At 45.0% G+C, this 27,986-nt stretch overlaps 1 protein-coding gene across 3 annotated transcripts in view; it reads left to right on the forward strand.

Annotated features, from left to right (window-relative positions):
- PHF21B (PHD finger protein 21B) overlaps positions 1-27,986 on the forward strand; it is a 326,879-nt gene that overhangs the window by 186,029 nt on the left and 112,864 nt on the right. For all 3 annotated transcript variants that reach the window (XM_085652440.1, XM_085652439.1, XM_085652438.1), the window contains one exon: positions 17,057-17,293. In XM_085652440.1, coding sequence (XP_085508566.1) covers positions 17,057-17,293 — 237 coding nt within the window. The remainder of the gene's footprint in view (positions 1-17,056; positions 17,294-27,986) is intronic.

A 27,986-nucleotide genomic window follows, 5' to 3' on the forward strand; every position in this document is an offset into this window, starting at 1 on the left:
TAATGCATACGCAGCAGCTCTCTTCTGCCGCGTTGATTGGCCCCTTCGTTCCATTAAATATTCCAGGCTGGTAGAGAGATGCTGAAAGCAATCAGCGGGTAATTTGGTAGATACATCCGCCGCGGAATAAGCAACTTTCAAGTTGAAGTCAAATAAACCCCGCAAAGCAGTAGCACTCATTACGATGAATGTACTTTGAATTTAAACCCATCACCTTAGTACGGAAGCAACGAATAAAATTTGACAGTAAGAGGTTTTTATTTTTTTCATAGTCATAACAAAGTCTTAGTCATCAGCAACAACCGGATTTAGCGAACGCAGACCAGTTCAATTCCCACTAATAGTTTGAAAGTTGTTTCTGATTAGTCAAGCCTCCTGTACTGCCCAGGGTTATTTCACAGCATGTATCACTACTTTGAGCACCAGGCACTCAAGCAATCTTTTGTCCCACAGATATTCTTCTCTTGAGGAAAGCCTTCGCAGAAAGGTGCTCTCTGGTTTTATTTCAGACGGTGAAACTTACCCCAAAAAGGTAGGCCTTTCTTTGAGAGTGTTCTTTAAACATGAAGTAGGGGGCTTGGTTTTTTTTAACAATGTAAGCACCACTTGTCTGAAGAAAGGTTTTTTTTTTTATTTCCACAGGTGAGCGCTGACCATGGCTCTGCTAAATAACGTGGTGCAGTAGCTGAATACTCACCTCGCCCTAATATGTGGCAAGCACCCGATGTTGGGTAGCTGGGCCATCAGTTAGAATTAATCGAGGGTTTGTAAAGCGCGCTACTCACCTGTGAGGGTCTCAAGGCGCTAGGGGGTGTAGGGAGCAACTCCGGATCAGTCGAAGAGCCAGGTCTTGAGGTCCTTCTTGAACGTGTGCATGGTCGGGGAGCGTCTGATGTTCACAGGGAGCTCGTTCCAGGTCTTGGCTGCGATGAAGGAGAAGGCTCTCCCACCTCTTCTGTTTCTGCGGATGCGGTGGACCTCTGCCAGGGCAAGGTCGGCGGAGCGGAGGTTCCTCTTGGGTACGTGGAAGGATACTTTCTCCTTGAGGTATTTGGGTCCGATGTTATTGAGAGATTTGTAGGCATGGGTGAGGAGTAAGAAGGTGACCCTCTTCTCGTCGGAGAGCCAGTGGAGGTCTCGTAGGTGTTGTGTCATGTGTTCGTGGTGCGGTGTCCCGAGGAAGAGTCTGGCTGCGGCGTTCTAGATGGTTTGGAGCTTGTGTAGAAGGGTTCTGTTGATTCCGGCATATAGGGCGTTGCCGTAGTCCAGTCTGCTTGTAATGAGCGCTTGGGTGACAGTCCTTCTGCAGTCGGGGGGATCCATTTGAAGGTCTTATGGAGGATGCGCACGCAGTTGAAACTAGGGGGTGCGACTGCGTTGATCTGGCGGTTCATGTAGAGGGAGGAGTCGAGGATGATGCCAAGGTTTTGTGCATGGTCTGTAGGGATGGGTGAATTCCCGAGGGCAGAGGGCCACCAGGTGTTGTCCCAGGCAGAGGTGCAGGGTCCGAGGATGAGGACCTCGGTCTTCTCTGAGTTGAGCTTCAGGCAGCTGTCTTTCATCCAGGCTGCCACGTTCTTCATTCCTTCCTAGAAGCAGAGTCTGATGTCTTTGGGATTCTTCGTGAGTGAGAGGATGAGCTGGGTGCCGTCAGCGTAGGATATAATGCTGAGCCCATGCTGTCTGACGATGGCGGCGAGGGGGGCCATGTAGATGTTGAAGAGCGTGGGGCTGAGCGATGATCCCTGGGGTACTCTGCAGTTGATATCGGACGGTGCGGAGAAGAAGGGGGGAAGTCTGATCCTCTGGGTTCTGCCGGAGAGAAAGGATTGGATCCAGTCAAGGATGGTTCCTTGTATTCCCGTGTCGTGAAGTCTGGGTGCGAGCGTGCAGTGTGAAACGATGTCGAAGGCTTCGGAGAGGTCCTGAAGGATGAGGGCCGCAGTGTGTCCCTGGTCGAATAGCATGCGGATGTCGTCAGTGGCGGCGAGGAGGGCGGTCTCGGTGCTGTGGTTGCTGCGGAATCCAGACTGGGAGACGTTAAGGATGGAGTTCTCTTTGATGAAGGCGGTCAGTTGGGCGTTAACGAGTCTCTCTGTGACTTTGGCTGCGAAGGGGAGGAGAGAGATGGGTCTGTAGTTTTTAAGGTCCGTTGGGTCGGCCGTAGGTTCCTTGAGGGGTTTAACTTCCTCCCGCTTCCAGTCGTTGGGGCAGATGCCGGATCTAAACGAGGCGTTGATGGTCTGTCCTAGTTCGGGTGCGATGGTGGCGGCCCTGTGGAATATGTGCGGTGGGCAGGGGTCCGTTGGGGCTCCTGAGTGGGGAATAAGAAGGGTGGCGGGCTGCCAGGCCGCAATATGGGGATGAGACATGTCCAGCTCTTGATGTTAGCAAACAGTGACACCTGCATTCAGTTCCCGCAAAACAAAAGATCTATTTCAGCAGTATCCGTTTTGTGATGCCGACCACATAACAGTGATGTTTCATTACTGTACTGTTGTCTTAAGGTTTTTCCATATCTCTAAAAAATGAGGTTCGAATTATTCAGGATATTCTACAATTACCATGCCATTTCAATTATTTGTTAGCTTGAAAGTTGAGATTTAGGCCTATACTGTGGCTAACATATGTTCTCTTTATCTCCTACTCCCATTTAATCTGCCCAGTGACCAGTATTATTGGACACGCCCAGCTGTGCGGAAAGTGATTAAAGTACACATTTTTGTTGCCCATGAGCACCAGATTTCCCGTTTTGCCTGCTTACTATTTCACCGAGTTGGCTGCTATTGTATAGGTTCATCATCATCCACATTGTATTGCTTGGAACACCTTTACATGTGCCTCAAATATGATATTCCAGCTTGTGAAATTATTCCAACCCTTCCAGCTCTGTCAACATTTCTTATATAATGCTGCACAGAATGCAAAAAAACCTGCTTCTGCCCATCCATTGAAAGTTCTTCCAGTTGTCTGCCAATTCCATTTATATTTGGTACTTGTAACACTTTTGTTACCTTTTTAAAACTCTTGATCCAACCAACTACAGTTTCAAACTATGGAAAAACGTGTTTTGCACATCTGTGGTGCGATCTCCAAATTGCCCCTTGTTAGTTAAGCTGTTGCTACTGTGTTTCATGTTTGTTCCAAATTAATCCATTTTTCAATGTTCAGTCAACAAAAGCAGCCCCAGACAGGTATTTCGTACATATTGTGAGGAAGAGTAGAATTGGCATACATATGAAATATCCTACGGTAGAACTGCTGGGTGTATTTTTAAGCTATCTGATTATTATTTTTTTTGGGGGGGGGGGGGCAAAGGATTGTTCTTCATCTAATGCAGTTACTGAATGATGGTGTGCCCCCTGAATATCGAATCAGCAAAATCGATGAGGCAGAATGTCAAAACAAAAATATTGATGGGTAAGTCTATATTTTCTATACCTAACTCCACATATATGTACCTATGTTGCACATATATTTTCAAGTTACATAGATGTGGTGATGGGAATAGTAAATCTATACTTCCTTATATGCACTCTTTTGATATTTTGTCCCTCGATCCTATTGTGACAGAATATTGTTGGCCTCGATATTTCGTAGTACAATCCCAAATCACCAATAATTTATTTAAATATGAAGAGCTTGGTTTTGCCCTTTTGGTGGAGGAATATGCCACGTAATAGAATTGGCAATTTGATGTGGATAGTTGTCCAACTCTCATTTGTGCGTCTCAGTGCGTGCATATGCATGTATGTGTGCGTATTTTTACATACATATTTGCACATGTAAATCTGTGCGAACACACACACCACACAAATGCACTCACAGCAAGAGACATCTTTTTTTCCTTCTGAGTACCAGTTCGCTGTTACTTTGGGAAGAGGGGTTGATTTCCATTACTGGAAACCCAGGCCTGGTTTCTGTCTATGGTTAAATGGTGTTACCTCTATGTGCCCTTATCGTGCAGGTCTGTTGTTCACTTGCACATTTGTGGGCACCTAGTATGAATTTTAAATTATTTCTTGTACATTTAATAAGTAAGCAAAATGATTGCGTTTGGGTAACATTTGGCTAGCATTCACTCACTGAAGACACATTAGTACGTCTACAATACTGTGCGAATAGAACATTGTTCCTACACTCTTTGGCCGTAAAGGAAGAATATTCACTCGAGAGACGCGTTTTATGTTAGTGTGTAGTTTAATCGGCCATTCTGCAAACGCTGGCTTCCAGCACACCGAAGGACGTTTGCATGTGACTGGCATACATATCCCAACCTCCAGTGTGCCCGTGGCATCCTGCAGTGAAAATGAAAGTTGTGCTGCCTTTGAAATGCATTGCTTGAAAGCTGGTTTATTGTGAATACTGTTATGCTGTAGATGAGAAGCGGCAAGCTGATTTTCCAGGGTTTGAAGCCAATATTTTTTGGCTCTCCCATTATGACAGCACAATGTTCTCTGCTGAAACGCCTGGAGCAGGCAAAGATTTGTGTTATGCAGCTTTCCAAAAATGACACTGAAAATGTTCAGTTGAACAAATGCCAAATTAATTTCTTCCTCCCGTAAAGCCTCTGAAGAATATTCTTTTAATGTGCTTGGCATAAACGGGGCACAAAAGATGTAGCATTTTTATGTATAGCGACGTCCTTACTCGGTGTTTTTGCCAAACTCTGTGAAATCCTCCCCTGGTGGGAGCAGCCATGTTTAAAAGACAACGATCTGTAGCTCTTTTCCAGGTGACTCTAATTAAAGCGGCATGGCTTGCTACTGATTAAGCCGTGCACTTGGCACGCAGCGTAGATGAGGTGATTGGCAAAACTCGTTTGATGCCAGACTGGCCATTCACCTTCAACTTGTCCCTTTAAATACATCTGACGATTTGGGGCGCGTGCACCATAATATTCGCTTAGCGTGTTGAGCTCAATAAACGAGGACCTATTGTTAGGTGGAATAATTGTGTTACCTGTAATGTATGTTGCGGTATATATCTCCGTGTTTTGTCATGCTCGTTGTCTTATTTATGTTATAAGTCCCAAAGTGCAAAATTAGATGGTTGGGCACGACTCACGACGATTTGAAACGGAATTCACAAATACTTCCCAGTCGTTTCAGCATTAGCCACCTAACAAGGCTAATAAGATTATGAATTCTTATTTTTTTAATACTTTAAGTCGCTACAATGAACCACACCAGATATGAGAAGTAAAACACTAGGAATCCCCCAGCTGGTCCAGTTTAAACAGAAAAGAATAATTTAGTGAATCTCGGCTGGGGAGAATCTGAAAATACTTGGCCTAAATCGAGATAATGTGGTGAATGTTGTGCAAGACGGATGGTGTTAATCGACATACTGTGGTGTATATTGTGCAAGACGGATGGTGTTAATCGAGATACTGTGGTGTATATGGTGCAAGACAGCTGGCCAAAATCGAGATACTGTGATGAATATTGTGCAAGAAGGCTGGTGTTAATGAGATACTGTGGTGTATATGGTGCAAGACAGATGGCCTGAATCGAGATACTGTGATGAATATTATGCACGACGCCTGGTTTAATTCGAGATGCTGCAGTGAATGTGGTGTGAGACGGCTGATGAAAATCGAGATACTGTGTTGAATGTGGTTTAAGGCGGCTGGTGCAAATCAAGAAGCTGTGGTGGGTATGGTGTAAGACCGCTGGTGTAACTCGGTATGTTATATGTATTTGTATCGGTTTTTTTCACAGGGGGGGGTATCCTGGCGCTGAAGCAGGTGCAGTCTGGGCCGAGCCAGGGTTAGCCTAGTTCAAAGTCGAATAGCCTCATCTTCAGCTTCTTGCGGAATTCAAGAATGGAAGAGGTGGCTCTGATATGCAGGGGTTGGTAGTTCCCGACTTTAGAGGCTATGTAGGAGAAGGCACAACCACTGGCTCTGTAAATGCGTGGGATATGTGCGAGTAGGACTGCGCGGAGCGGAGTTGCCTGGTGACCACTGGCTCTGTAAATGCGTGGGATGTGTGCGAGTAGGACTGCGCGGAGCGGAGTTGCCTGGTATGATTGTGGAATCTAATGCCGTGTTGAGGTAATCTGGCCCTGTGTTGTAAAGGGCTTTGAAGGTGTGTGTGAGGAGTTTGAACCAAGCTCACTTCTGATTTGGAAGGCATTGGATGTCCCAGAGGTACAGGGTGATGTGCGCACAGTGTGATAAGTTGAATGTTATCCTGGCTGCCGACATCTGTATAGTTTGGATTGTCTTAGTCAGTTGTGAGCTAATTCTGGCATAAGGGTGTTTCTGTAGTCCAGTTTGCTGGGGATGAGGGCTTGGGTGACGGATCTGTGGATGTTAGTAAGGAAAACACACAAGATGATGGACGGAATGTTGCACATTGGCAAAACATTCACCCCCAGTCACAGATCTGGGTTTAATCCATCGTTATTTTGCTCACCACGCCACCCCAGTTCAGACATGGCCATATGCAAAAAAGTCTTGACCCTGTGCCTCATGGGAACAGTCCAGCCCGAACTGCCAAGCCATGTCTTCCCTGGACCGGAATCAAGCATCCTAGGACCGGTTTCGGGGTTTCACCCCTCTTCAGCCAGGATAGCTTGACTCCAGTGGCGTAGTGAGCATGGGACCCACGTCTGGGCATACCCTTCCCACATAGAGCGAACAGCAAAACACACAAGATGTTAGTAAGGAGCCATTTGAAAATCTTCCTCAGAATATTCAGGGTGTGGAAGTAGGAGGCGAAGAAGTCTTTCACTTGGGCAATCATGGTCAATTTGTCAGTGACTATTCTAAGGTTCATGGCGTGGGTGGGGGTGGTTGGGATATGGGTCTGAGTTCCACAGCGAGGAGTGCCTGTCAGTGTTGAGTGTGAGGCAGTTGGCTTTCATCCAGTCGGCGACTTCGGTCATGTAGGTAGAAAGCTTATTCTGGGTCGCAGGTGGTTTTTTCGGAGTGGTAGTGTATCAGCTATGTGTTGTTGGCGTATGGTAAGACATTGATTCCATGAGCGTGGTTGATGGTGGGGAGAGATTGTGGGCGTCCGAGTAATCTGACTGACTGAGTGCGGCCAGTCACAAAGGGGCATATCCATCGGGGTGTGGGCTCTTGGATGCCGACTTTGTTCAGTTGAATGAGGACGGGGTGGGAGACAAAGTCATAGGCTGTGGTGACGTCCAAGAGGATGAGGGCTGCGGTGTCTCCTCTGTCCATAATCACACCAATGTCCTCTCTTACAGCGATGAGAGCTGTTTCCGTGCTGTGGTTCGTTCAGAAACCAGATTGGGTGGTGCCCAGGAGGGGGTGTTCACTGAGGTAGGTGGTTAGGTGCATAATGATCAACATCTGCAAGATTTTGGCCAGGTAGAGGAGCAGGGAGATTGGCCTGTAGTTTGGAAGCATTGTCAGATCGGCGAGCGCTTCATTTCTGATCAACTAGGATTAGTGTCTGAGGTGTTCCTTTTGGTGATGTCCTGGCTCAGTCTCCATTTTCGTTTGCAGTGGGGCTTGGTCATTCTGAGCTCCTCTGTGTACCAGCTGGCTTGCAGACTGGTTCTTTAGTTTTTCGGTTTGAGAGGTGCCAAGGAATCAGCGTAGGCAGTGATCCACCGGTTGAACTTGGTGAAGTCCAGCAGGCTGTTATTGTAGTGTCTGGGCTGGTGTTCCAGAAGTTCAGAAGTCCAGGATTCTTGTGATCCCTTGTTTCAGGCTCCATGTTCAGATTTGCCGGAGATGGTTCTCTGGTGATGTGGAATGGGGATGGTGAAGTTGATGAGCGTGTGGTCAGACCAGGTGATCAAGGTAAGCTTGTTTACCGTGATGTCACTGAAGGTGATACATATTGGGTCCAGATGGTGTCCGGCAGTGTGAGCGGCCCTTCCACATGTTGGATGAGGCCAGATGTTTGGATCAGTGTGGTCTTCCAGGTAGAAATTTAGGTCTCTTAGGAGGATGAAAGTGCTTGAGCCGAGGATTGGGGGAGAGAATGACTAAGTCAACAACAGTGCTTGCGAAGTTGGTGCATGGAAGTGGTGAGCAGTAGATGAGGTTGCCACTCAGGGTGAACTTGGCGATGATGTGGACCTTGAAGGTCAGGTGCTCGATGTTACTGGGGTATGCACCAGAAGTGGTACTGCATCGGATGGAATCCTTACAGACAACGGCGATGCCGCCTCCGGGCTTGAGTCGACTGGTGATCTTGTAGGCAGGTGGGATAGCTTTGGCGAAGCCAGGGGCAGAATTGGGGAGCAGGTCCGAGTTCAGCAGTGTATTTGGTGAGAGAGAGGGTGTTCAGGAGTACGCAGGAGTATGTAGGATAGGATGGAGTACAGTGAAGTGGGAGTTTGGTTGTGTGATTGTGAGCGGGTCTGGTGTTTGTTGTCAGTGCAGTGGTGGGTGCTGGAAAGTAAAAGAGAGTTTGCAGGAGAACGCCCGTTTGGTGTTGTGTGGTGGAGCGCAGCAGCCGTGCACTCAGCAGCATTTAGGGTTGAGCGTGTGGAGGGTCATGGTGGGGTAGCATTTTCGGAAGGAAAACCAAGGTTCCTGTCGCTGGTTGTGCGCTGGGGCAGGAACAGGCACACACAGGCTTGGCAGCGGCATGTCCATGATGCACCTACCATCAAGTAGGTCAGGGAAGGGGGAGAGCAAGGAACGGTGGGTGGGGCAACGAGATGGGTGCGGGAGTTGGGAAGCAGGAAAGCGCTCCAACGCAAAAGTTGGGAAAAGGTAGAGTGTGCGGGAGGCAAATACGGTAGGAAACAGAGCAAGAAAAAGTGAAAATAACAAAAAAAGGGGGGAGAGAAGGAGGGGCACAAAAGAATTAGCAAGATGATAAAAAATCAACAAAGTGCAGAAAAAGGGGGAGAAGAAACTATATGTGCAAATTAGAGCTATGAAGAAGCGAGAAATAACAGTTAAAGAGCGAGAAGCAAAGGAGTAAAAGTGTGAGAAAACAGAGAGAATTAATGACCAGGTGCAAAAGGACACAGTGAGAGTGTGGAAACCAAGCTATAAAGGCATAAACAAATCAGTGAAATGGCTGAAAAAACTGGCAGATCGATAAGCAGAGCAAAAACAGAGCCAAAAAACAAGATGAACAGAGAACCAACAGCCATGACAGACAACCATAAGAAAGAGTGGAGCAAGAGTGAGAGGGTTGAGCAAGAGAGAGATTGCTACAGTGGAGTAGTAGTCGGAGGGCGAGGAAGGTAGCCCACATGTACGGGAGGGGGTACGCCTTGCCTGGTCGCATGGTAAGGCGCTGCTGGTAAGTCCTAAGTAAACGGCCAGGAAGCTCCTGCTTAATGGCTGGTCTGCGCTGCTGCTGCCATAAAATAGGTCTGGTAGTGGGAAGAAAACAGGGAATGGTGGGCTGAGTTGGGAGGCGGGAAGAAGGGGAGAGCGCAGTAATGCGGGAAAAGGCAAGGAGCTCACACGAGGTGAAAGGAGCTGAAAACATAGCGGAAATAGTTCATAAAATTGTATAGAAGAGCAAAATGGTCAGAAGAAATTAGCAAAATGTAAAAAAGGAGACATAAGCAAGGTGTGAAAAATGGGAAGAACAAACAAGATGAGAAAATAATAGCTATGAAAGATCTAAGAAAGAAGAGAGAAGAAGCAATAAACGAGAGTTAGAGTGAGAAGTCCGAGTGAAAAATTGTGAGAGGGCAGCGAATGAGTTAGCAGGTGTAAAAGGGCACAGTGAGAGTGGAAACCAAGTGATAACAGGCATGAACAAAATGTGAGATGGCCGACAAACCGGCCTCCAGATAAAGAGAGCCGAGAAACAAGGCAGCGAGAGAACCACCGGCAATGACAGACAACCAAAAGAGAGAGTGGAGGAAGAATGAGAGAGTGAGGCTGGAGAAGCAGCAGGAGAATGAGGCAGGGAGCCTCACGTGCTCAGGAGTGTGGGCCGCTAGGGGCACAGATCTGTCTTAAGTAGGTAATAGAAGGCAGTTTTGAGGAGTCATTTCGGTAATTTCGTATTACATTTCTGACACAAAGTTACTGAAAATTATGCTATTGTTCTCGTTCCCTTAATTGAGTAATTTGGCACAAAAATTGTACTGCAGGAGCACAGGAACAGCGAACTTTGTGAGCGGTTGCTGCTGTTCGTTTTCAGTTTCCATTATGCTCTATTTTTTTTTAGCTCAAAATACATCCTCTGGTCTGTTTTGGATGACAGGGAACATTTTGACTGATAAAATAGCACTAAATGCTTGGTAACGTAATTCCTCATAATCTTATGTAATTATGTTGTAATTTTGCATAATTACACTACAGCAAATTCCGCGAGTTACACCCACTCCTAATCACTAGATAACAAATTGTGCAAAGGCGGGTCCTGTGAGCATGAAGATTGGGTCTCATAGCCATTGGCTGTAAAGTGAAGTCAATGTCTCAGTAAGTTGCACAGAAATGCTCATAGATGACAATAGTAAAAGCATTTACTGCTGCCATCTATTGTAGTTCTCTTTCTGCGTTGGTTGAGGAACGGTCATGCTGTTTTAGCTAAATGCAGGGACAGGCTGTAGTGTGGCACTTGCCTTCACAATGCAAAAAAATAAATAATCACTTGTCAAACGTTTCTTTCCCGAATATCTGTTTGGGGAAAACACGTATTAAACCCGTTGGATGGTACCATGCTCGCACTGCTGCTCTTTAGATATCTGTAAGCCGATTTCTCACGCCAAAAGACTATCGCAAAACTCAGTCAAATCCCTTTCAATTTTTAAGAACTAGGGATGTCCTCCAGTGCTGAAACTTGGGGTGTCTCTTTTTGTGACAAGCTTCTTTGAGCCTCTAGGCCATGCAAATACCTGAACATTGTCTCCTGACACCACAGTTCCACTCCTGATGTGTAACAGAGGCAACATTTCCTGGTGCTGGACTGCCAACTATCTTCAAGAAAATAATCCCAACCAGGTGTGCAAACTAGCTAAATAGGCGCATAACCACAATATGAATTAGCAGAAATGGCGAGTTGAAGGAATCGGAATCGAGAAAATGGACCATTACAACGATTTCCAATGGGAGAAATGCTAAAGTTTCTTTAGGAGCGGAAGCGCTATTATCCTACGCCTTCTGATACCCACAGAGAAGGCTGATCCCCTAAAGTTCCTACTCCTCCACATTCTTGCCCACATCTTCCACTTTCTTCCCTTTTTACCTCTGTAACATAGACTCTGGTGCCACATAAGATGACCTTGCAAGACAACAAAAATAAATGGATTGTAGTCTTGTTACTTCTCAAAGATAATGTGAATGTCAAAACCTTCATAAAATGTAACCAGCTTCACCATATTATGGGAACTGACTATACAGAGAGCAACCTCAGTGTGATGGCTGCCAGACTCTAGCCTACAGTAAAGAGTGGTGTGTATATATGGGGCTGTAAGTAAATCATGGTCAGTCGTTACTTCTGTACTTTGAAAGCATACTTGTTACAGAGGTGGCGTTCCTTGCTAATACATTGTCCTACAGCATTTCAACTCAACGAGGTCAATAATGGAATACTATGTGTTGACAAATGCTTGGCCTAAAAAGTAGCTAGCAGAGTCGTATTGTTTAACTGCACGTGATTGTTTTTCCTCACACATGACAATTGGGGTGGGAAGTTGTGAATTGCATCCTGACCTCAAAACTAATACTGATCAAAACCCCTTTGATCCTACCTATTGATCAGGTAACGATTGGGGGTAGCAGATCTGCATCAAAATTCGAACAAACCCCATGCCTTTTATGGCCTGTAAGTTTGTACAGCCAGCGTCCAGAAATAAGTGCCCTCTTCCAAACCAATGATGGCTCAGGGCCTGAGGAAGCTACAGTTTTCAAAAATTCAGGGTTTACCTCAGGGGCCTATCAGCCCCTCTTCCTGTACGAGGTAGCATTATGCACTCCGAGGGCATATATGCTGCTGTAGCTGAAAATAAGTTCCTAGACAGCAAAATGCTGGTTAGAGAGAACAGAGAAAGTGTAGGCCTGGACAAGCTGGGGCATTATGAGTAAAGAGAGTTCATCAAAAATTAATACAAAGAGCATGTGGGCCAGCGACGTTGAGTTGATATCTTAACCCTAAATGTGCCATCTTAAAGCAAGGGAGTACTCAGAAAATTAATATACCCGCCACTTTGAATTAAAGCTCTGATGGCATCAAGCAAGTGACCCCAACCCTCCCTAGAAGAGCTCCCTTGTCTCTTCTCTCCACGCATCTAGCAATGCATCCTTTCACCCTTCCATCAACCCGCTGATAATCCACTATTCCACCTTTACATTCAGTCACCCCTTCATGCATTTTAATCTCGATCAGTCAATCTTTCCACCATCCATCCATTCGCTCTGCCATCCATAAATCCACTCTGCCTTCCATAAATCCGCTCTACCTTCCATCCACTATCTACCCACTATGCCATCCATCCGCTCTGCCGTCCATCATCCATACAGCCACTCTGCCATCCATTCACTCATATTCCACGCTGGCATCGATTCACTCATAATCCACTCTGCCAGCCATTCACTCATCTTTTCACCCTCTCAACCATCCATCATCCCTTACTCTGCCACCCTTTCACCTGCCCATCCCTTTAATCTGCCATCCTTTCATCTGTTCATACATCCCTTTACTCTGCCATCCTTTTACCTGTCCATCCATCTACCATGCATTCGTCTCTTCACCCACTCATCCATCTACCCACTCTTTCATCCAACCACTCACCCATCCACCCTTTCATTCAGTAGTCCTTCCCCTTTCCCTTGTCTATTACCCATCTTTTGTTCTTCCTCCTGCTTGCTCTTCTATTGGTACTGCATTGGTTTATAGCATTAATTATAAGCTTCAGTCTGCGAGTTGCAAACTGAAGATGCCCTTAAAGAATCCCACACCTGCTGTAGCTGCTAATGCCAAGGGTATACAGAGAGACAGGTGATGAAAGTCGTACTCGTTTGCCTGCTGCCACTGCACTGGACTCCATGGTTTAGAAGTGTGCCTCAACAACTGAATGTTGGATGGCACAATGAAGGCTATTGGTGACCCGGGGGCCTGGTGAATTAGGCACTTGATTTAACAAGTTGAATTCAGCACCGATTGCCACCATGCTCATTGAAATATACTGGTAAACCCTATGAGTAGGGCACTACCACCATCCTTAAGGAAACCACTTATATAGGTTCTATTTAAGGGGGCAGTTTTTGCTAGCTATCAGGGAGGGCCCCAATGTTTGAGTAACTTGTAAAAAAAAAGAAAAAGGGCAGAAGCCATTGTTTCTCCTTATGATTCTGCTCCCAAATGCCAAAGTTGTCAAACTCGAAGGCCGTCTACGCTTAATTCCCCACGGACTAGGGTTGCCCGCTTCATCATCGTGTTCTTTCCGTTCCACTGCGGAACGGGGGCATGCTGCGACCTCCGAGGTACGCAGAAGCACTGAAAAGTATATTATAATTCAGTGTTTGGTGTAAGTGTGACTACAAGCGTCCCTTGACACCGAAGAACACATGAAGCGTAGGTTTTGCTACATATGTGTATTAAGCAGTAATACCAAGTAGGTATCAAACAGTGACACCAAATATGTGCAGTCAGTTTATACTTCTCATTTTGCATGCAGAGTGTGTCTTGGAATTGTTGATGAGCACTACTTGAGGAGTGTAATCAGGGAGTTCAATCCTTGGTCCGGATGACAAACCATGGGGATTGGCTTGAAACATATAGACCGGTAGGAAGGCAGGTACATTATCACCTAGACTTCCCATTTGTCCCCGTTTTTTTAGGCCTACCATCTGGAGGATTGATTAAAGGCTTTACTAACCTATTTGGCAGGTATTTCAACCTTCTACACAAGACCCATCCCACTCTTCTTCACTTTCATCATTATAATATGCCATTCAGTGCTCCCGCAGATCGCAGCGCGCCCGTTCCGCGGCGGAACAGGAAGAACCCGATGATGACTCATGCCACCAAGGGACAACACCAGTGGGTGAGGGTTACCTAAGAAAACCAAAGGGTTTTCTTACCATTCTGTGGAGGGTTAGTTTACATCAGAACGGACGGGCCTTCTTTTGTTAGTTGTAATTTGATAAGTAGGAGGGCAGGCCCTTTTTGCTGACTTTCCTCGTCTACCCCTATTTTTTTAAAATATATTCTTAATTCCATTTTTAGCCACTTTCGTCAATACTTCCTATTTCTTTATCTCGCTATTGCAGGTTCTTTGTCACCCTTGTTTGCTTCCTTTGTCACTGTTTTCAGCCTCTCTGTCTTGTTCTAGGTCAAAGTCAGATGATGACAAATAAGTTCTGATACTCAAAAATGAGTGCTGGTGCCTCCCAGTAGCGGCTGGCACAAATGAAGCACTGAAGTCTGGATTCGAGTTCTGTTGGCTGTCGGATCTATGCTCCCCTGGATTGTGCGTATGCCAGCTGCATCAATGGAATAGCTCGCCTTGTGTTTTAATCAGTCACTGGTCATGAATTATTCTCACTGGAACTCTAGTTGCTAGGGCTAGGGCGTGGGGCAGGGAGGGAGAGCCCTATACTTGGAAAGGTTGGCTGTGGTAGTGTTGCGAACCCCGATAGAAACTTCCAACGTTGTTTTGCCTAATCCAGTTCGCTATTGTAACCGAAAGGTGATACTTACACGCTTTACAAAACGCCTAATAGAATGAATGATTACATTATTGAGTTTAACTCTTAACGTCCACGGTTTTATAAATATAACATGCCTATTTTGTATTTTCTGTGTGGAGGCAGACAAGCAAGAGAATGTCACATTTTTTTAGGCTGAATAAAGTTACTTTTCAAAGGTATATAATCATTTCATGGAGAACCCGCTTGCTGTTTTCTTCTACTTAAAAAGTTTGGTGAATTCAAAGATGGCGTGATGAATAAAGATTAAAATCGAGAGTCGAGACACAAAGATCCCCGGAGCACTTTGTGGCGCTGAGGGGAGATAATCCGGGTACGCCATTGACAGATGGCGACATTAGCTGCGCTGTAGTTAATGCGGCGCCCTTGGCGCAGGAAGTCGGGAAGTTGACAGAAACCACGACTTCCTGTGACATTTGAACCGGTTGGGGTGCAGAGCTCTCAACAAAGTAATCAGACGGTGCCTGCGTTTCCATTTGCTGTTTAGCTCCGCTTGAATATCGGGAACTGGATATATAATGTGTGACTCACTCCTCTTCTGAGCTGCGTAAAGTAAAATAGTAAACAGTGTTTATGTATCCCTATTGGTGTGGCTGTAGCGGGCCAGAACTCTGGCAAGACGAAGCCTCGATTGGGTCTTGATACCCCTCCCCTCCCTTAATAATGGTAATAAATAGCATATTGCTTTTGTTAAACAGGCAGTCCGCACTGTGTCATTGTTATATTGTACTGTAGTAATAACAGAACGCGAGGGTTGCACTGTTACACAGAATATATGTAGGATTGCACTTTCGTCACTGCATTTGTTCTAGATTTAGTTGCACTGCCTTGGCAAATGCGAGTACAAAACATGCCTAAATGTTTCACACATCAGAAAGTTGTTTAATACCTGATTTAATTTTGATTTAAATATATGCTTTTAGGCACTGTATAACTTTGGGACATTTTTTCTAAAAGGCATGCTAAGCAAAAAGTAGAACACCGAATGTTGTTATTAAATGTTTGATTCAATGCATTAACTCAAAATCCTGTTTGACTGAGGGTCTGGCACGAAAACACACGGGCATACTCGGGGTCATAGGTGTCACGCGTCCGAAGAATGCTATCTGGGGCTGGCGTCACCCCCTTTTAAATACGAAACGAAGATCAAATAAATGTAATAATGACATGAAAGGTCAATTGCTAGAATTTCCGGTGGGTTGCTTTAGTTCAAGATAAATAAAACCTTTCCGTGCAGGAGGCTCCCGCTGGTCAAATGTTGATTAAAGCCCCGGGTGTAGGCAGTGTGCATGATGAGGTATTAGCAAAATTCTGGCACATATCTGGACACCTGCTGCTAAAAAGATGGAGCTCTGTGAGCCGCACACCTGGTTCTCTACCCCCAAGAAAGCCCCAGATCGACGTTAGCACCAAGACTACTCCAGACAGTTGCGCGTAATATGAGCAGGACAGTCAGATGCGTGTGCCATGGCCAGCCGAGCAAATCTGTGCCATGTGGAGATCTCAGCTATGCTGCGCGCCACGCGGTTTAAAGTGACCTTGTATCATGGACAGATCAGATATGTGTGCCGGGGCATGCCTCGGTGACCAGCGCCGTGGATATCACAGTAACAGTATAGCCTTCTTCCGAACCAGGGGCAGCTCAGCCATGCGTGTTGGGTTAGCAGTCCGTGCATGTCTCGTCGCCGCTTGAGGCGGCGCAGCCATCTGTGTGGAGCGGGCAGTGAGGGCATGGCTTAACTGCTAGCGGTCTGGATAGCTCAGTGAGGCTAGGTGGGAAACTCAAGCAGCGCCCCGAACGCCCCACCCAGCCAGTCAGTTAGGAACGCAGGCATACGCAGTCAGTACCATGGGCATCTCCGCCAGACCCGTGCTCTGCTCCGAGGGCATCCTTACTCCAACCCCCTACACAAACTCTCCTGAAAGGAACACAAGTTCTTCTGCAGTCCACAGTCTAAATTTCCAGTTGTCATGCAATTTTGGGATATGGGTGTTGCTCTCCAGTTGTACTCCTCCCTTGGATCCTTAGTGTAGTGTGTAGAACCAGAAGCCCATCCGTGGAGACAGTGCAGCATTCCTGAAGTTCCATACTGCTGTAAACAGCATAGCTCCCGTAGGCACTATTGCAGTTTGTACTTTGAATGAATGGTACTCTCCTGCATGGTTCCTGCACGTCTCGTGTACAGGTCATTGCAGGAGTTACCTCTGACATACAGGGCGCTGTGGTGTGAGGTCTCTGCAGCGAGCTCAGCTCTGCCCAGTGGGCGTTGTACGCTATCACCATGGAGAGGCATAGCGCTGAGAGCAGTTAGTAATGCGGAGCCTTCAGTACACGGCCGCCTCGCTTGTGAGCCCGAGGTGTGAAGGGAGGGGCAGCGGGTGCGGGGAGGTGGTGTTTTCGTAAAGTGGGCTTCATTTCTTCTTCCTTCTCTCCCGCAGAAGCTGGCCGTGCGGAGTTGCGCCCTGGCTGTAGGTAGCGCCGTGAAGCCCGGCCTCCACCAGAGCCTCGCCATCTCGCTGCTGCCCGCCAAGGCGCCCGCCAGCATGGTCACCGCCCACCTGAACGGGCAGAAGGATCTGGCGCAGACCGCGCCCGGCAGCAACCTCCATGCCACCAACAAGCTGCTGCTGGCCGCGGCGGCGGGGAGGAGAGCCCCGGAGGGCGCGCACACCCAGGTGAGAGCCGGGGGCAGGGACGAGGGAGGCGGGCTCAGTCGGGAGCAGGGGTGGTGCCAGTGACGCGCCACTGGCTCTGCTATGCCAGTCCGCTTGTGACGGAGCTGAGAGCCGTGCACGCACTGGCAGCAAGGGGGCGCTGTATGGATTACCCCGCTTTATGCCGGACTCTGGAAGAGCAATTGCTGAAGGAATCTTTAAATGTTAGGCAGTACATGACGTTACAAACAGAGCCATGCACGTTAACATTCAAGATGAGGCTTCCCCTTATTTCCGTTAAAAAAAATAACAAAATCCTTAAGCTTTAAATGCGTATCAGACGTATAGTGGAAATACGCATATAGAGGTAACGTCACATTTACTCAGCTGGCAGCTAATTAAGGACCTTATATCCAGCAGAGTGGCTATCAGCGTCAGTGGTGTCTATCAAAATGATTTTGGGGGAGGTGGGGTGTACGCAATGAGCCAGAGATAAAACTGGTGGGGACACCTTCAAAGGGCAAAAGGACAATTATGTTATGAAGAGTGTGCCTGTCTGTGTGTGTCTATGTATATTCATTCCAGAGCTCCTTGTACAAAAGGATGAGAGCAGCACCCACAAGGATGTCCAAAATGCTTTATTCATCTTTATCAAAAATTAATTAATTATCGCCCCATCAACAATGGTCAACGAGTTTCGGCAATACACTGTGTTCTACTGGACCATGACAACATTTTCCCTTCGTTACCTAACAAGAGTCCTTTCTCACTTTCTCGTAACATTTTTCACTCAGAGTTTTCTTGAAAAGTCCCCAAACTTCCACTATTTTCCCATACAAGTTAACTTTACATTTTTACAACTTGTACTCCTGCTTCAATTTTTTTACTAGATTTTCTTTCAATTTAATGTGCAACGCACGATCACATTTTTTATATATATTAACTTAACATTATTTTTCCAACATTCTCGTGGTCGAAATTACAATTTCATCAATAATGTGCAAGATTTCTTAGTATTTTTCTTATTGTATAATTTATCATCATCATGAGTTCATATTCTGTTCAAGAGTTTATGAATATATCAATTAGGCAATAACATAGTACTATTTGTGAAAAACATGACCGCAGTATTCCAGTTTTGACAAAGAAAAGAAAGCCATGGAAAATGTATTAGTGGATAGATCAGCCCCATATATTTACATCAGCATGCTAACAGTGTTTTCTACCAGTTTTATTAGTTTTTCATTTTATTCGTTATGGGATTTGAGCATAAAATCAACCTCATTTACATTGTGAATTGTGGTAATAATTTTTAGAGTTGAACATGTAATTCTGCAACCAGGTTGTGATCTCATGGGATTTCCATTTCTAAGAGTACAATCAATTTAGACTCTTCTTGTCTTAATGGCAATCCTCAGTCACCCCCTCTTGGATTATTCATAATGTATTTGAAGTCATAATGTGTCATTTCCTTACGGTTGGCTTCATGTTTGTCCCAAAAGTGTTTTGTCATTTGGTAACGTTATTATGATTTTTTTTTATTGCACGCAAATGCTAATTTATTCTTTCTTTGACTTTTTTTTGTTGTGTTTCCAGTGTACCTTTTCCTACACATACATTCCAATACGCGTATCACATATTCAATTTGAGATGTGAGCCATTCCTCAGTTTCAAGCTTTGGGCTCGCAGATTAGATAGAATTCATTTTGGAGCACCACCCGCCTCATTTTATTTCTCCTCACATCACCTCACATCTACATCACTAGGCCCCTCACACACACCTCACCTATACGGCTTGGGAAAAAGATCTCTGACAAAGAGCCCCTCATTGGTTGCCCGTCAGGCATTGCAGTGCCGGCCTGACGAGGAGCAAGCCCTATGATGAAGCATGACACCCAAATGGGTGTGTGAAGGCCCCACTTCCCAAATTAGGAGATACCCACACTCCACTACTGAGTAAGGGTGTTGACCAACCTAGCCTCCTTTTTCTTTCCCCACCCTACAGGAACTGCATACTCCTTCAGGGCTACACTGTATTTATTGGGGCGTGTATGCTGGACCTATATGCGCCCCTTCTCCCTCATTTGTATTGAGTAATATCTACCCAGGCCACCCAAAGGGCACACATGACAACTAACTTGGCTTAGTTCACTACTGGCATTGTGTTGGGGATGGGGGGCATGAATGTTGCTAAATTCATGTTTGAAAACATATCACTTTAAAAAAAAACTTCGGAATGCACTGATATCGGTTGTACCAAGGTAAAACAAGTCTGCATGTTAACAAAAATATACTTTTTAGAACATAAACTTTCATATTTTTTCACATTTGTTGCAGGAAGACTTTAAAAATACAGCTGTTTGTAATGTTATGTGGTGCCGGATACCTTAGTTACTTCCTTTCTTCAAATTCAGTTAATCTGTAAATAAATACTTACCCGTTTATTTAACATCTTTCTGAATGTTTGTGCTCAGTGAAGCAAGCAGCAGCCCAGTGCTGATGTTGACTAGAGGGCCGCATGTAATGGTCAGGAAGGCAGTAAGCGACCTGGGCCGTATTTCGAGTAGCACTGCTCTACACGATCCACACTTCCAAAATCCATTTTTCTTGTACATAACCAATTCTTCTCCTCTGTTTTGTACCTCGGTTCAAAGTAATTTGTTTAACCAATATGGCCCCCAGTAATGGGGATTTCTTGTATGTTATACTTGGATGTGGCCCCATTCGATGCTTCAACTGTTCATCCATACATAGCAATCTCCAGTTCGTATATAACATTTTCAGTTGTTTTTAATTTCGGTGTAATATTCTATAATGAAGTGGTGCTTATTTCCTGATCTCTGTTCTGTTTACTTCTTGTAGTTTCAATGAACAAAGCCTCTTATTTTTAGGATTACTCTGTATAGAGCATCTTGAAGCACCATTTATGGGCACCCCCTTTCCCAAAATCTACTGGACATACTAGCTGCCTCTTTGTTAAATTCTTCATCTGAAAAGCATATCCAGCAATCTCTCAAAAATCGGTTGTATGGGATGCTCCATTTCAGCGTTTTGGGATGGTCATAGTTTGTATGTAATGTCCAATTGCTTATGTGTTTGCCATTCTGTGTATTTTTGGGCATAGGTCTCCGTTATTTAAATAGTAACATGCAGAAAGTCAATACTTATTGCACTCGTACTGCTTGAAAAGTGGGTATTGTGTTTGTTTTCTTTTAACCTTTCAACAAGGGCTTTGAGTTTTTGATGTGTGTCTCCGATCAGAAACCGATCGTCAGTAGATCTTGTCCTTAGGATGGACTACATGGGCCATTGGTGCTTGGTTTATTTGTACCATGCCACTTCATTTCCCACTATCCCATGAAGAGGTTAGCGTACTTTGGGACAAATGAAGTGCCATCGTAGTGCCCTGGTTCTGTAGGTATAAAGTACCATTCAACAAGAAAACAGTGTTAGTTAACCAGCATTTTCAATATCATATCTGTATGTCCAAAATGATTTAAAGATCGTGTGTTTAGAAAGTATTTTCAGGCACCAATGCCATACATACATACATACACAGGCAGCAATAGCACCTGCATGCCTATAGTTAGGTCAAAGCTTCTACTGAACATGTATATTTGTTTACATTTATGCATCCCTTCAGATCTTTAACACATGCTGACATGTTTATGTGTGCATTTAAGTCCAACAAGATTCAGATACATTCTTCAGGACTGCCAAAGGTCTGAGCGAAAATGTGAATGTTAGGTTATCTACTAGGCACTCATCATTTGCAAAAAACTATATAAGACAACCAGAAGGTCACCAATTCCTTGGTTTCATTAAGTGCTGTTGGTGAGGAAGATTTTGGTACGCCTGATATGTTATATATTTCTCAAGTCAGAGCATTATAAATGTCAAGGTACTTATAGAGCGCACTGTCACCAGACGGCCACCTTGCGGTGTCGCCTTTTGCGGTTTCCTGGCGCTGATACTCATACCGCTGTGGAACCCCTCCTGGCTTTCCCTGTGAAGTGTCCACTCCTGGGCACCCCCAGGGTGAAGCCAGGCATCCTTAGCGCTGTTGGGGCCGGTGTGGAGGCTAAGCAAGCTATTGCCCAGAGTTGCAGCGTGGGGCCCGTGATTAGAATAGGCACCGAGGCGAGAATAGACAGGTCAGAGGAAATTGAGCCCGGGCCCCGCTGGCTAAATGGCTTTGTAGGAGAAGGGTGATTTTGAATTTCTTGAGTCTTAGCAAGCGGTTATTTTAAGATGCGCTGAAACGGTCATGATGTTTAGTACCAAGGCAAACTGGCTACAGCCTAGAGTGTGACCACCTTGTTAGGAGCAAGGGTGGAAGCTCAAAGCAGATGTTGATTAGAGAAATCATTATAGCGCATCCTACAAATCTAAAGTCTGTAGGTAGGACCTCACTAATACAGTGGTATCCTTCTTATGGTAGAACTGGCACTTGGCAGAAATGGCAACTTGACTGAAGTAACAGTTCAACTGGTGATGTGAGCCCAACTGAAAGCTTGGTGGCTCTCACAGTCATTTTTGTAATGTCAGCCATCCGTTATTAAATTGGCCACAGGCAGATTGTGCATAAAATAGGAAGACACTCCGGGCCTGATTTAGATCTTGGAGGACGAGTTACTCCATCACAACGGTGACAAATATCCCACTAGCTGAAATATAAATCCCATGATATCCTATGGGATTTATATTTTGGCAGACAGGATATCCATCACCATTGTGACGGAGTAACCCATCCACCATGATCTAAATCAGGTTCTCAGGCTTTGTTCGGCTTCCTTTCAGAAAATGATCAGCCATGCAAACTTTTATGTGTCATGTTGGTGATGATACATTCAGATAAAGTTAGGTGTCAGCTTGAAGGACTAGGAATAGATTCACTGCGAAGCTCTGTTCTGGCATTCCCCCATCCAGTGAGTTGTGAGAACAAATGCACACTGCGGTTTTTTTAACAGAAAGCAACCACAACAAGATGATGGACAGAGAGCATAACCTCTTCTGTGCCCATGACGAGATAGTCTCGTCATGGAGCACGGTCGCGCTGTGCCCATGACGAGACTATCTCGTCATGAAACCCACCCGCGTGGGAAACGCCCGGCACAGGAGGGGGAAAGGGCGTGGCACCGAAGGGGTTAAACCTTTCAACCACTCACCCCCAGTCAACAGACCTGAGTTTACTCCATCGTTCTTTTGCTCAGTATGCCACCCGAGTTTGGTCTCAGCCATATATGCAAGTCAGTCTTGACCCTGCTCCTCATGGGAACAGTCCAGCCCGGACTGCAAAGCCAGGTCCTCCATTGACCGAAAACAAGCATCCCAGGACCAGTTTCAGGGTAGCACCCCTTATTAGCCATGCTAGCTTGAATCCAGTGGCACAGCGAGCAAGGGAAACACGTCTGGGCATACTCTTGGCAGATCTGGCCTGGCAGTTCAGGCTGGACTGTTCCCATGGGGAGCAGAGTCAAGACTGGTTTGCAAATGGGTGGGTCCAAACTCTAATGACACTTTGAGTAAAAAACGATGGAATTAGGCCCAGATCTCTGTACTGGGGGTGAGTGATTGACATTGTTCAGCATTCCCTCCATCAATTGTTCTTTATGAATTTTTAACAGAAAGAGCATACATGGAACCCTAGAATGGTATACCATTCACTGCTAGTGGTGGATTGTAGTAGATATTTTGATGTACACAAGAGGACAACATTTAGTTTTAGGCACAGGGAACACAATGACACATACAACTGATAAAAATAATCTGTCCCTGGATACTTATGGCGATCTACTTTCTATGAAGTAGGATTCTGCATCATTTTCCTCTAGTGGGTGAGAAGCTGAAAATATGACTTATTTCTGTTACACATGTCACAGTCCTTTCATAAGAGGATTCATGGTGTGGTTACAGTTGTGGGTAAAGGGGTTTGCCTGGACACCTCATAGTTCTCTGTGTTACCAAAGAGGATTTGTTTATGATTTTAAAACTCATACTATAAGCTCATCATTTGTGGATTTAGTCTATCCTTTAGTTGATCTCAAAACATCCCTGAGCTCCTCCCTCTCAGAGAGGGGGTTGTAGCCCCCAGAGGAACTAGGTTTTTCCTCTGGGAGGAGAATCCCAAATGATGAAGCATGTCACCTATGGTGAGTGAGGGATTACGTCCTACAAAGGGATTGCCCTTAGCAATAATCTAATGGGCGTAGTCTGTTTCTATACTTCACTTCATGATTTAATTATTTGTATTTTCAGACCTCAGGGTTTCGTATTGTTTTTCGATCCATTTTTTGGGGAACAAACCCTGTGCTGTCTTTAAACCTTCCCTGAGACCCCCCGGCTTTGAACCGTTTTTGTGTGAGTGTATGATTTTAAAACCCCAGCCTATGATTGAGCACGCGCTGAAATGATGAGATGAAACCATAGTATTGCATGAACATTTTATGGAATTAAATATCCTATTTGCAGGAATCTTGTTCATGGATGTTGGAAATAGGGTTCTTAATTTGGGAAGGGTTAACCTTGCCATCTCGATAAACCCACTCTTGTTAGGTCAAAAGACAGTACTGAGGGAATATCTGCTCAGCCCCTGGTAGCAAGTACGCAAGCAGCAGGCAATGCCCAGGAAAGGGTTTGCTAGGTTAAAGCAGTACCAAAAAATCTAAGGTAAAGAACAGAACACAATACCATTCACAACCCAATTTAGAAAAATAGATACCAATGTAAAAATTTGCAAAAACCCACTACAAGTATCAAAATACATTAATGAGAACTGGAGATAATGACTTTTTAAAAGTCTAACACAATAAGCTTCTAGAAAAAGTTAAACACTGTGGTCAAACAACAGTTTGTGGTGGGTCGGGACTTGGGTGCAATTTCAGGCCGACTGCGTGAGAGTGGAGGTTGGACACACCAAGCGGTTTGTCCCGTTAAAAGGTTTTATCATCAAGACAAAACCTCCAATGCTTGAAAAGTTTATTCTGGTCAGTCCTACAGCTCCTAGCTTTTTAGGCAGGCTTTTTTTCTCTCTCCAGTCAAGCTTCCTGCAGGGTCTATTCCTCAACTAGGCCCTCTTGGAGTCGGCAGTCTTTCTGCTTTTTGTGTCCCCATAGCAGGTAAACAGGAGACCAACCACTTGATCTTTGGAGAGCAGTTCCATTACCTAGGTGCCAGCATGATTCAGGGGTCCTTGCGTCATAGCAGGTAAACAGAAGACCAACCACTTGATCTTTGGAGAGCAGTTCCAGTACCTGGGTGCCAGAATGATTCAGGAGTCCTTGCATCTTTGTGTGAATGTGTCTTCCACCAAGAGTCGGAAATCAGGATCTTTCTTCCAGCAGGTTCTTCTTCAGGTGGAGTTTTCCGAAGTCCAGGAATGTTCGTAGGAGGTTGTGGTGGAGGTGCCAGATGTATCTTGTGCACTAGCCAGTGTTGGGAGGAATTCCACTGCCCAATCATTACAATTTTCGCGAAGTCCCCCCTCCTTTTGCAGCACCTCCTCTTTGCCTTACTGTAAAATTACCCTGGAGCCCCTGTTTCAAGATAGTGGGACCCATCTGCCACCAGGCAGTACTGTATTCAACGTTATTGGCCATTGCCTTACCCGAGAGGGTCAAAAATGTTTTTCCCTCTTACTGTGGCTGGAGTCATCTGCGAGGGTCCTCACGATGAATAGAATAAGCCCTCCTTGGCATCTCCAAGTAGAAAGAGGTAGTGTTTAAGCTACCCTTTGTTCTGCCAACTGTTCCTGTCCACTCCCATACAGCAAAGCCTTGCTAAGTGGTCAACAGTTAACAACTATTGGCCTTTGCTTGGCCCAGAAGGATGCCATTGTCCTCTGAACCAGAGTTGTTACCTCTCCCAGCCAAAGATCTGTATTACAGCGCTGGAAGCGTGATAGGTGGCAGAACTAGATTTCCCTCCTACTGTGAATAGGGTGTGCTGCCTACAAGGGTCCTGGAAAATAACAGGAGAACCCCTCACTGGCATCTCTAAGCCAAAAGAGAGAGTGCTAAAGGTGCTCTTTGTTCTGCCAACTGTTTCATTCTACTCCCAGTTAACTAATAACTGCTAAGTGATCAGCAGTTAACAACCATTGCTGCTTCCTGTGTCCAAAGGCACGCCACTGTCCTCTGAGGCAGGGTTGTTAAGACTCCTAGTTAAGCATTTGCATTTCAGCTCTGGAAGTGTGATGATTGGCCGAACTGGTTTTAGGCTAGTTCTAACTCAGACAGCACAAAGTACATTTTTACAAAGTTACTTTTAAGTTTTCAAAAATCTGATTTCACCATTGTCACCTTTTAAAACCTAAGCAGGAAATTACTTTGAAGCATTTTTCTATCTCTTTCCTAAGCAGAGGTAGAAAATAAAGAATGAATCCCACCTAAACCTATTAGAAAAAAGTCTAGCCAGGCCTGTGGAGTGAAATAGCTCTTGTTTTTTTTTATTTCACTGTGAATTCATGTTAACCCCAAAAAGTAGTGTGTCCTGTTTTTTTTTATATTAACTTGCCCTGTGGGCTTACAAGGCTTGCTTTAAATGTGACTTATAAATATTTAAATATAGACATTTCTTTACATAGCAAAAACAGTTTTCCCTGCCATGTATCACAGTGGTGCATTTAAACTGCTGCCTTAACATTCCTCAGTGGTTCCCCTGGTAGAAATATGTTTTTATCGCATATGTGTATGGTGTAGGTATATACAGCAGCCCACTTATGACTTTTAACTTTTCATTCCATAGGTGTACTTTACACACCATGTCCAATGGACTTTATAGGAAAGTTAAATAGGCCAAATAAGGAGTTCAAATGTAATAAGCCCATTTTAGAAGAAAGGAAAGGGCACCTTACTACTATTGAGCAGTGGTAAAGTGCACAGAGTCCTAAAGCCAGCAAAAATAGTGTACAGCAAAAAGTAATAAATAATGTACAGCAAAAGGCGAAAATCTCAGGCGATGATGCAGAAAATGGCAACTTTGCTGCAATGTCTGTTGCACTACACGGAATCATCTTACATAAACAGTACCAGAAAACCTAGCTGATGATCTTGTCTAGATAAATCTCTCAAAAGGCAACATTGACATTTTTACAGCAAGTAATATAGTAGGAATAAGAAGAAGACTAGAATGGAATCTCTGACAATGGATTCTTCTTTAGGACATCAAATGGGCTCAGTACCTATCTCATGCCTGAGTCTTCATTCCGCTTTTCAAGATGTTTTCTTTTTTGCCCTTATGTAAAAGTTATTTGGTACCAGAGTTTTGTCCCTTCCTTATTAGACCTCTCTCATGCGTTCCATATATTATATAATTATGCTTAAGGCAAGGAACTGCAGATCCAATTTAGGAAGTTTCTTCACAATTTCTCTCCCCTGTGCTGTTCTCCAATCTCTTTCTACTAACCTTTTCAAGTATCAGCTTTTACACCTAGCCTCTTTCTGCTTCTGATGTTGACAACAATTATTGTGCTACACTGTAGAAAACTTAGCAGAATATAAAGTGTGAGACAAGATAGCATACAACTAATGTAATTGCCCTTATGGCTTCATCATGCTACTATCCTGTGTCTGTCTTTGCCTCTGGCTTCTGCTTGTCCTCTGAATGATAGAAGAAGTGGGCCCTTTCACCTGATACAGATTTATACCGTGCTGCTGCAAAGACTTTATTTGTGGTTACTTCTTCAGATGTGCATGTTCTTTTATGCCAGTCGGTTAGTCTATTCAACCACGTTTGTAGTCTTATTTATGCTAGGATTGTTGGGCTTAAAGTTTGCAGACTCTGTAAGAGGTAATTTTATGGAGCTGGCCCAGGCTACTGATATCAGTACACTGATTGTTGTGTTTGTATCCAGTGAGCTCATGTTAAGTGTTCATAATTGCCATGGACTGCCCAGCATAAGCATAACACACTTCCCTCAGACCAGAATGACATACTCACTTGGCTATCACCCCCCCGAACTGAAACACATTTGACAAAGGGAAGAAATTGAGGGTGCGTTGTAAAAATATTAATCAATTCATTCACTGCTGTGAGCCCTCACCCCTTTTACTCAACTACTTAATTTCCAACTTAATCCATAGTAGAGAAAGAGGCTCTGTGAGTACTTTTAATCTCCAGATACATTGCCCCGCTCTGTAGACCAGTGCTGGATGAGTATAAACTTATACTTGTGGAAAAGGTCACTGCCCAGCAACCAGATCACCCATGCCTTTGAAGCTCTCAGTAGTCTCAGGCGGAACTTATTCAACACAACTCCATGCTAATAAACTCTTTATTTCCTCCCTGTACTCCATTCTGGAGCGGATCCTGGTGAAAAGTCCCCTTACAGGATTATGATCAGACAAAATCTGTAGAGGGAGGTTCCCCCGTACGTAATGAGATTGCATGAGACTCTCAGCTTCAAGCCCTTCAGCTCCAGGGCATCTCACCTCATATGCATTGCAGCATCATTTGGTGAACCAGTTTACGAGCGCCACCTAAACAGATTTGACTGTCAGTGGCTGTTCATGACTCTGGTACAAAAGTCTGCTTCCATTCTTGAGTGCTGTTAGATCAGAAGGGGTTGATCCCTTCACGCTCACCCAGGGAAGAACAGCACTCCAGTGGGGAGCAGCACATCCTCTTTTGCTCAACCACGGCTGACAAATATCCAAAGACGCCAAGTCAACAGAACATGCTAATATAGAAAACCAGTTGTCTGGAGGACATATTC

Source organism: Triturus cristatus, chromosome 4_1 (assembly GCF_964204655.1).
Source record: "Triturus cristatus chromosome 4_1, aTriCri1.1, whole genome shotgun sequence".
In the NCBI taxonomy this organism is placed as follows: domain Eukaryota; kingdom Metazoa; phylum Chordata; class Amphibia; order Caudata; family Salamandridae; genus Triturus; species Triturus cristatus.